Source organism: Sinocyclocheilus anshuiensis, unplaced genomic scaffold (assembly GCF_001515605.1).
Source record: "Sinocyclocheilus anshuiensis isolate Anshui unplaced genomic scaffold, SAMN03320099.WGS_v1.1 scaffold1239, whole genome shotgun sequence".
Classification (NCBI taxonomy): Eukaryota; Metazoa; Chordata; class Actinopteri; order Cypriniformes; family Cyprinidae; genus Sinocyclocheilus; species Sinocyclocheilus anshuiensis.
The window spans coordinates 695,145-705,285 of NW_015540949.1; the positions used below are offsets into that span (position 1 = coordinate 695,145).

At 37.6% G+C, this 10,141-nt stretch overlaps 1 protein-coding gene across 1 annotated transcript in view; it reads right to left on the bottom strand.

The window, feature by feature from the left end:
• The window catches only part of npr1b (natriuretic peptide receptor 1b), a 45,418-nt gene extending 37,299 nt beyond the window's left edge, over nt 1-8,119 (bottom strand). The window contains exons 1-2 of the mRNA XM_016488038.1: nt 7,892-8,119; nt 5,596-6,391 (exon numbers count right to left, since the gene is read on the bottom strand). Coding sequence (XP_016343524.1) covers nt 5,596-6,355 — 760 coding nt within the window. The 5' untranslated portion in view covers nt 6,356-6,391; nt 7,892-8,119. The remainder of the gene's footprint in view (nt 1-5,595; nt 6,392-7,891) is intronic.
• Nucleotides 8,120-10,141: the final 2,022 nt, after the last annotated feature.

Consider the following 10,141-nt stretch of genomic DNA (forward strand, 5'->3'; position numbering starts at 1 on the left):
TATATATATATATACAAAAGAATTGTCTATCATTTCAAAACTCTGCACTCCATTATATCACCACACCAACTAAATCATGAGTAAGAGGGAGTCTGCCTTCCCAACAAGAGCTAATTACAGCCCTGCTTGCATGGAATCAAATGAGGAGGTACATTGTAATTGCAATCGAGAAAAATGGCCGCACACTGCGCTCAAACGATAATGATGGGCTCAGCTCTGAAAATGTGATGTCGTTCTCTAATACAAACGTGCTACAATTACACTGACAGCTGGAATCAGGGAAAAAGTGAATTTTTTTTTGCTGCATTTAGGGAAACCCAGATTGGTTGTGTTCTCTGAAAATAACACCATTAAGACATAACTTTATGTTCACATGCACATCAGCGTATGCTCTACTCTTGCTGTTTGTTTTATTCTGCCTTCTCTATTTCGTCTCTATTCTGTCAGTGAATATACAGTATGTAAATGTTTGATCAATCATAGCAGACTGTTAGAGCTTCACTCCCAAACTGACTCTGATCTATACCATGTAAATGGCAATGCAGAAATTGAACTGGTAAGTTGAAGCTGTTCTATCCTTCCCTTTAACCCATAATTAAAGTGCTTCAGTACATTTTTTTAAAGAATATTGACACTACAGTTGCACAGCACTCTAAGGCTCCAAAAAACGATCAGAGCAATTACAACAGGAAATAGTAGCAGTTCTATTGATCTGGATGGAATCCTTGAAGCCTATTTTCTCACATATCTGTTGACCATGAAGGGGGGAGCAGACAGGGACATGAACAGGCTTCATCCATGCTCACTTATTTAGCTATTTGTTGATAAGATAATCCATAGGCCTGAGTGATCTGACAGAAGATGAAATAAATGGAGTGATGTGTTCAGATTCACTCTACAAGCATCTGGATGGAATCTTACTGTGAGAGAGAAGAAAACGTTGATTATCACAAATTCTACAGCAAGAGGAAGTAAAAGAAAGCATAAACCACAACTCTCACAAGAGCTTTCTGCTTGGCTTTGCACAAAAATACAAATGAGATGGAAGGGCCTGATAGGGTTTAAAGGGACTGCATCAGCATTTATGGATATATATGAATGTTAATGTATTATTTATTCATATGAAATGGCACACCAGGAGTACATCTTATGACCCAGACACTTGTAGTCCTAAATATTGACAAAATTCACTTTTAGAATTAGGGGTGGGCGATATGACCAAAATCATATATCACAATACGAGTCATTTTATTTCACTGTAACGATATATCACGGTATAGTTGTTTTAGATTTAACCAAGGTCTTTATGATATCAACATTTTTTATCATAATTCTTGTCACCAGTGTCGATAACAAAAAAAACTAATAGCCCAAATAATAAAAATAAAAAAAACTCAAGCTCACTGAAGACAAGTAAACAGTCAGCGATTAAATAAGAATAAGAAACTAATTACAAGCAATATGACTACAGTAAAACAAATCAATAAGAAATACATACATTGTATAAAGTAATCAAATGTAGCTATAAAAACACTGCATATTCTTCACTGTGTAAATTAAATATATAGGCCATATATAGGCCTATTTCTTCTTAGTTACAAGAGTTATTTAGTCAAGAGCAGAGAGATTTTCTCTCTTTTGTTGTCTGAAAAACCTGAATGACAGACAGCAGGAATATTAGACTGCTGTCACATTAAGAGCTTCCCAGATCCAATACTGTTAGACGTTTTCTTTCTCAGCTGTTTGCTTTTACTTAAGACCTAAATTACTGTGTTTATGAGGATACTTACAAAGACGGGTATTTTGACACATATAAGGGTGTGTATTTAACCATTCAAGGCCTATAAAGCTATGAGCACCTCTTCATGTGCGCACACCTCTCTGACAGCATTCAGAAACATCCAGTCTCTCAGTCAGCGCGGGCATATAGCAAAATGAGTTCTCTTTAGCTGCTGATTGCATTTAAATGGCTTAAAATCACTTGTTTTAAACCGCAATGCATAAAAACACGTGCAAACGATATTCGTGACCATGTAGTACAGCAACATCACGTAAGCGTGTAACCGCGATAGAGAGGATAGTCCAAAATCTCTACTGGTTGACAAATTTCTACCGGTTAATCGTGTCTACCGGTATATCGCCCACCCCTATTTACAATATAAACATTTAAAATTTGCAGTATTTATCTCTTGAAACAGACTAAAAATACTGTTGGCTCATCTTGCACTACACAGATATTTGTCCAATCAAATGTTCTCTAGAATGAGAGTCCTGCCCCCCAGTACAACCTGCAACTACACCAACACAGGAAAGAAAATTGCTTGTCAAGTTTTATAGGTCCTTAAATGGTGGTTTTGCACAAAATTTGAGATTTGTATTAATGCTCATCAGCAACAGACCAACACAAAATTTGCTCAATCTAACAAAACAAAAAAAGCCTTTAAAAAAAACTGAGCACATTTAGAGGTGACTGCTTAACATAAATCTAATGTTTGACTGTAAGCCACTAAAAACAGGTTCTGGCATTGACTGTAAAAATAAACTCATTTCTGTCTGTGGAGTCAAGTCTGTCACGTTTCTCTTCTAATGCTGTTTAACACAAGACAGTGTAAGGTTACAAATTCTATTAGCGCAGGAATCTGTGTGATGTAAGGGAGGTCTGCCTAACATTACCTCATTCTAGAGGATGTGAGGTCATTGTTTTAATAAAACGAACCATATGTTCTGCTGTCACGCAGAGGACATTATGACTTGAGTATTCTGTTCACGAGGGGTAGATTCAAGGCCAATATAAAGACAAGCTTTCACCTCCATGAATGATGCTTTTGAAATGTTTGGGTTTAAGTCTGTTGGTGTTCAGTTACTCTGCATTGTATCCAAAGGTCAGAAACGATGGGAGATATCGATTTGAAATATCAAAATACAGCACATTCCTTCAGTAAGCAGAGAAGCAGTACTGGGTTTACAAAAGGGCATGTAATGATTGTACAAATTTGTGTAGTTTTCTTCACATCCTTCGCTACCCCTCAGTTCAGATTAATTTTTAAACTGATCCAAATGGATGGAAAAGCAGGGATAAGCGGAGCACGGCCTTGTGGGTAGTTTAGTTCAGCATGGCCGCTCTTGCGCTCTGCAACCATGACGACAAGAGAGCAAGAAGCTCTAGTCACAAAGATTGGCAATTTAGAGATGCTACCACTCCATCATGAGAGGAATTAATACAAACAATTCCATATGAGCTCAACTCGTTATGAAGAGCTCATGCAGTTCTGTTTGTCCTGACTCAGAACTGTTTGTCCTTGATCAGAATTCAAGACTTCCAAAATCTGGGTCAGGGGCCTGAAAACCAGATCTTCTTGTTGGCACTCTGGAGCTGAGGTCCTCTTTGATGCTGGTTTCCACCATGTTCAGAATCAGGTGTGATTGAAGTGATTGGGTACATGGAAAAATTAAACCAGAGGAGCACAGTCCTCATCAACAGAGCAGCTTTGAAGTGTGAGTGTGAGTGTGTGTGTGTGCGCGCGCGTGTGTGTGTGTGTGTGTGTGTGTGCATCAAATCATTTTTTTAATTCTTGCTAAAGATAACATTTACCAAATACTATTAAACTATTAGGATTTTTGTAAGATTATCTTTAAGTGAGCATTAGATGTTGGCAAAATTACAATTTAAAATGTAAAAAACTGAATCCAAAAAGGCAAAATCGTAACAAAACATAAATAGTGGAAAAACATCCAACAATAACATCAACAAATGCCATGAATTAATAAACATATAATACTGGCTGACAACAGACTGTACAAGTGGATGACGCTGTTAAGTGTACTTAGAACTAACTGAAATGTAATACTTATTCTATGACACAGACCCTAATCTGACCCATTACGATCGCCCAAGCTTTTGTCTGTCCTCCAGAGAGAGCAAAGAAATTTGGTTGGACTTTATTGCTGGTGTTTTATGAGCACAGTGTTTTACATCATGAGGTTGATTGTATTTTTCACTTTGTGGATGATCGTAAAAATGGGATATTGCTGATGCCATCTCCTGAAAACACATCCGGATGTGCTTTGCTTATAGGATTCTGTGTCTTCAAAAGGTTTTATGACATACCACTAAGACATTTTCCTGCTGCTTCATTCATTTGACTTTTTATGTGTTAGTACAACATGACATTTCTTACTAACTGTTCATTCAGTGACTCAACAGAGCATCCAGTGACTAATGATAAACCATTCAAATCTGCCAGTTAGAAAGACTGAATAAACTCAATGGATGAATGCAAACTCTGTATTTGCAGGAAATGCCAACAGATCAGATAATGTGTGCTAAATTTCTTGCATGCTGACAGGGGTTATGACCTCTGTTAATAAATGTTGTTTGGTTGACATTTTTATGTCCCTGTGGGACTTGAAAAAAGGTTTAAAGCACATTTTACCCATTAAAAACTTTCAGATACAGGTTTCCTGAGGTCCCCTTTGTGGAAGAAGCATTAATCTGATCCCAAGGTCAGAGCACCGAGGAATATTTAACTGCAGAGACAATAACAAGCTAAATTTTGTGATGCACTACATAATTACTATAAAACTGAATCTCCTGCTGCTGGTCAGTGCAAGTACTCTGACATTCTGAGATGAGGTGCTCATAAAAGGCTCACATTTGAGTCAGGCCTGAATCAAGCATAATTATAATATAAAAAAAAACTATATAAATATTATATAAAAAAATGCTATATAGTACTTGCGCCATAAAAGTTGTTCAATAATGGCTGAGGAAAGCAACAAAAATACTCATACTCTAAACATTTCCTGTTTCTCTAACCTTCTCCTTCACTCCTTGTCAGTCATAATTTGCATGATATTATACTAAATTATTATAATGTTAGTCCACATGCAATTAAACCCATTTGCCTTGAGCAGCACCTCTTGCAGCATTTCAATCTGAATGACGGAGTGCAGCACAAATCAAGCTCAGGGGAAAAAATATGCTGTCACAGACAGGTGCAAGGTCACTCAATAAGACCTTTTCACTCACTCTTATGGTTCCTTGTGGTAGAATAATAATAATAATAATAATAATTTATGCATTTAGCAGACGCTTTTATCCAAAGTGACTTACAGTGCATTCAGGCTATACATTTTTTACCAGTATGTGTGTTCCCTGGGAATCGAACCCACGACCTCTTGCACTGCCAACGCAATGCTCTACCACTGAGATACACATACAGACCACCCCCCAGTAACAATAAATACCCACACCTTTTACTAGAAAACGTCTCTGTCTTTTCTCTGCTATTTTGCAATTATTTTCTGCTCTAGCGTCTGTACGACTCTTCTTGTGCTCTTGAAATTCAGCATTGTGGCACTGCTATTATAATGGCCTCATGATAAAAGGTTTTCCTCATTTGTGCGTCACAAATTTGACCTCTGACCTCATGTGGTCATATCTAGGAGTCAGTTGGTACGGAGACAACGTGTCAAGTGAGGCTAAGTGGATTTTAAAATCCAGATCTCAAAAGCACTGGACATGCATTAACACAAGGACAGATGCCAATTTAGATGCAGACTGTTTTAGCAAAGCAACAAAAACAAGCCACTCACCTCTTCCATCATCCTGGATCTTGTGCAGGAGCTCGGAATAGTTAACCGGCCCTTTGTTCTCCTCGAACACCAGGTCCGTGGTGGTGATGTTGTCCTCATGCATCTCTGTGTAAAGCCCCTCCAAGGCAAAGTAGCAGGCCCTTTCTCCCATTTTGGTATCACTAAACATCAGCAGGGTGTGTTGGTGCCACCCAAATTGCTTGTAGAGGTGGAGGGCGTACTCGCCTAGTTTCTTATGTGTGGGGCCCGTGTTGGTGATGGAGGTGTACATCTCCATCTGCACGAAAGCTACGGCAGGGGCCCCTGCCGTGATCATGGGGAGGCCCCAATGAGCGGTGAACAGCCCAACGGGGGAGGAGGTATAGTCACAGCCGGGCCCTATGAAAGCCCATGGGTTGTGTTCGAACTTCAGGTCTACGGCCATGAGGGGGGCGATGGACTCTGAGCAGATACCGTCCCCATTCTCGCTGTTGGCGAAGATGTGCCGGACGTGGTGCCGGGGCAGCAGGGTGGGGTCGGCATTGATGCGAGCAATGGCGCGGTCCAGCGCAGGTCCCACACGAGGCCATGCCCAGGGGTAGGACGTATTGTGCTGAGGGAGTATGACAGCCAGTATGATGTCATCGGTGTGGTTGTGCACGGGTCTGCGGGACCCTTGGTGTCTGCTGGTCTTGGTCCAGATCGACAGGGTCCCACAGCACAGCAGGATCAAAAGCAGCAGAAACGATCTGCCTCCACCGAACCAGAGCAAGAGACTCATATCACTGCCGCTCAAGCTTCCAACTGATCAGGAACACTAGACACAAAAAGATTTATCATATGAGATCCCATTATAAATGTACTTTCGGGTTATTTTTGTACTTGAACACACTTCAAATGCTCTTTGAAAAAAGAAAGGTATTTTGAAAGGGTTTTTGGAGATTTTGCTGTTTCACTAATCCATTCACTATATACTTGGGTCAGCGAAGGTATAGCCTATTTCCAAATGAACTAATCTTATTTTCACCTCTGAGAAGAAATTCCATTAGTCTTAGAAATCCCTAGTCTTGTCCTTTAGTTCGTTTATTATTAGATTTTTTCTTAAATATATCCAGACCTTACAATGCATACACAAACACATATTCATTCACATATAATTGCCCAACAAACTATTACACAACAGTTTACCATAACATACACACTAGGAAAAAAACTAAATTAAACCTTCCGTGTTCAAAGTAGTTTCATTGTCTTTTCTTCAAGAACTTACTCCTGGTTGAACTTATCTTATCGCCTGCACATTTCAAAAGATCTAACAGAAAGCATTTTATATTGCAGGCTCAAAGTTTGAACAACAGTCACCATCACTGGTTGGTTATAATTGAAAACAGACAACACAGGTTATGGGGGGGGGGGAATTAAATTATAATAATTGTGATGGGGGGGATAAAGATAAAGTTGTGCCAAAATATCTTGGAGTCATGGAATTTTTCCCGAAGCTGATGTGACTGGCTCATAAAAACCTGGATGCAGAACTGAGCCACAATGAGCAAAGTTGACAAATTTGTAGTTTGGTGGGTCTTGCAGCAACCAAGCAAATGCCATTGAAATTAAAGGGAATGCTAAAAAATAGCGAGTAACACTTTACAATAAGGCTCCATTGTCAACATAAATTTGATCATAATTCATTAATATAAGTTAATATTAATTATTAGAAATTTTAATTTATATAACAATAAATGTTCTATTAGCATATGCACAGATTAACATAGCCTAATAGCTGTTGTAAAAGCATTATTCCTTGTTAGTTCATGACACCTTATGCATTAGCCTATACATTATGCAACTAAAAATAATAAATTGAAGCTTATTGTAAAGTGCTACCAGGCGTTCCAATCTAAAAAAAAGCTGTTTTATATTCATTTCTAAGAAAAAAAAATTCTATCTATGCTATTTCTGTTGAAACAGTGTTCATATCATGCAACTGAAGGCAATACAAAGAGACAAAAAAAAAAAAACTCTAAATATGACAGAAATACTTGAATGCATCCAATCACAGCCTGTAGCCTGTAGAAAACATTAAAATTATTCTCCTTAGAAAATCAGTTGCTCTCAAATGGTGCTGGGTTGCAATGCAATGCAAAATGCAACTCAACTACATAATAAATACAGGTTTGCCACATGTCCAGTGTAAAAAGTCCTTAAACAAAACCAGTGGAGAAGCACTGATCTAAAATGTAATCACATAGTTAAAACAAATATCAACTAACTACATATCAAACTCCAAACAAGCAGAACAGAAAACTCTCTTAAGTACCTTTTATACATGGTGTCTTTTGGTCTCCTCAACATGAGCTGATACGATCCTGTGACAGTCCACTCAGCACGGCACAAAACACATTGCTGCCTCTGTGAAACTCATCCCCACAGGCTGACTGTGTGTCATTCTGAGTGCCAAGAGCAGTAGTGATTTTCTCAAATCACATTACCTCACAGAAAGCTCCACCTCATCTCCGTGTCGAGCTGCATTCCCTGCCATGCTCCAGGGTTCTGAGGGTATTAATGCCTCTCAGCTGCAGTTACTGCCGGCAGGAAGAGAGAGAGAGGGAAGATCAGCCCTGATGTGTTTTAATGCATTCTCTCTTCTCTATTCCAGTAGGGTAAAGGTTGACCCTTTGGTCAGAGAAGCACTTCCAAATGTTCCCAGCTATAAAAAATCAACAATGTAAACACACCTCTAATTTCAAGTCAGAGGAAATCAATGGCATCAAAATCCATTAGCTTCCACCGTGTATTGAATAACCATAGATGAATATTACCTACAAGAAATAAGAGGTCAAGGTTTGGCTAGTTAGTATGACTCTGTTATCTCCTGCTGGTAGCTAAATGTGAGCAAAGAACTCTTTTTCCATTAGTGACTATTCAAAAGTGAACTAAACATTTTTGACGGTTAAAAATAATTAAGACTTTTTTATGTTTTTGAGAGAAATATCTTAGGTTCACCAAGCCTGCATTTATTTAATCAAAAATACAGCAAAAAACAGCACTATTGTGCAATATTATTCCAATAAAATGTATGTTTTATAATCAAATATCTTTAAAATGTAATTTCTGTGAATTTTCAGCAGCTATTCCTCCAGTCTTCAGTGTCACACGATCCTTCAGAAATCATTCTAATATGCTGATCTGGTGCTTAATTGTTATTGGTGCATAATTACTAATAATGGTTCTTATTATTTCAAATCTTGGAAAGTTTTTGCTTCTTAATATTACTACGAAAACTATGATACATTCATCTTTTTCAGGAGAAATAACATTTTTTGTAACATTATAATTATAAATGTCTTTACTATCACTTTTGATCAATTTAACGTGTCTTTGATGAATAAAAGTATTGTTAATAATCAGAAATGTTTCTTGAGCACCAAATTAGCATATTAAAATTATTTCACAATATTACTGTTTTACTCTATTTTTGATCAAAGAATTGCATCCTTGGTGAGCAAAAGATTCTTTATATAACACAATTGAAAAAGAAATGTAATTATTACAAACTTTTGACCTGTATATGTCACTAAAGATTCATTAAAACATAGTAGATATTTTACTAGTACCCAATTATGATATTGTATAATTTTATTAAATTGCCAACAACAATTAAAGGCTAATATTGATTGTAAAATTGTTCATAATACATTAATGTTCATTTATACAACCTGAAATGTTACAAATGTATTAGCATAATGCATGTAGAAATTAACGTTATTAACAGATGCTGTTGATGCTTACTTTAAAGTGTTAAAGTGTTCTCCAGGAGTAGTGTGGAAATATTTTTAGTTGTTTCAGAAAGGTAGACCTTACTTTGTCTTAGTAAGTACAGGGCTGAAAGTGGTGGTCCATATGGCCACAGCAGTGAGGTTACAAAGGTTTAAATGCTTTTGTGAGCTGATATCCCTTCACTGTCATTTGTTGTGACCCTTATGAGAGGCAGGTCAGAGCAGTTTCCAGCTGCCCAACAAGATGTGCCCCTATGGGTCAGGACAAGCTCTATCTGCTCTCCACACATTTTGAGTTCAATCTCTGCTAACCTTCTTCAGCTGAGTGTTTGTGTGTCTGTGGAGCTGCATAGTGTCTCCTTGGTTTCTGTAAGCTGATGGAGTGTTTGTGTGTTACTTATGAGAGATTCTTTTTTGAGCTTTCAGCCAGCAGTGTTCCAGCACGACTCTGACATTTACATTCAAAGCCAGTCATTAACAGTTTTTTTATGGAATGTCCAAATAATAGTCATATGCATGTTGCAGATCTCAATGTCAATTATGGGTAATTCTATAGACATCCTCAGATAATCTCTCTTTTTTTTTTTGTAATACATTTACATTGCAGTGCCTAGATAAATTAATTAAAAGGTGTATAATTCTTTATGGTAGTGATTCCCAAACAGAAGTACATACTTCAGCAGATTCAAGGGAGTACTTGGAAAGTATATGATTTTGCTTCGTTAAATTTCGGAAAAAAAAAAATTATGATTAATATTATGATTTTTAGATTCCTTTTTAAGCAGGAATGC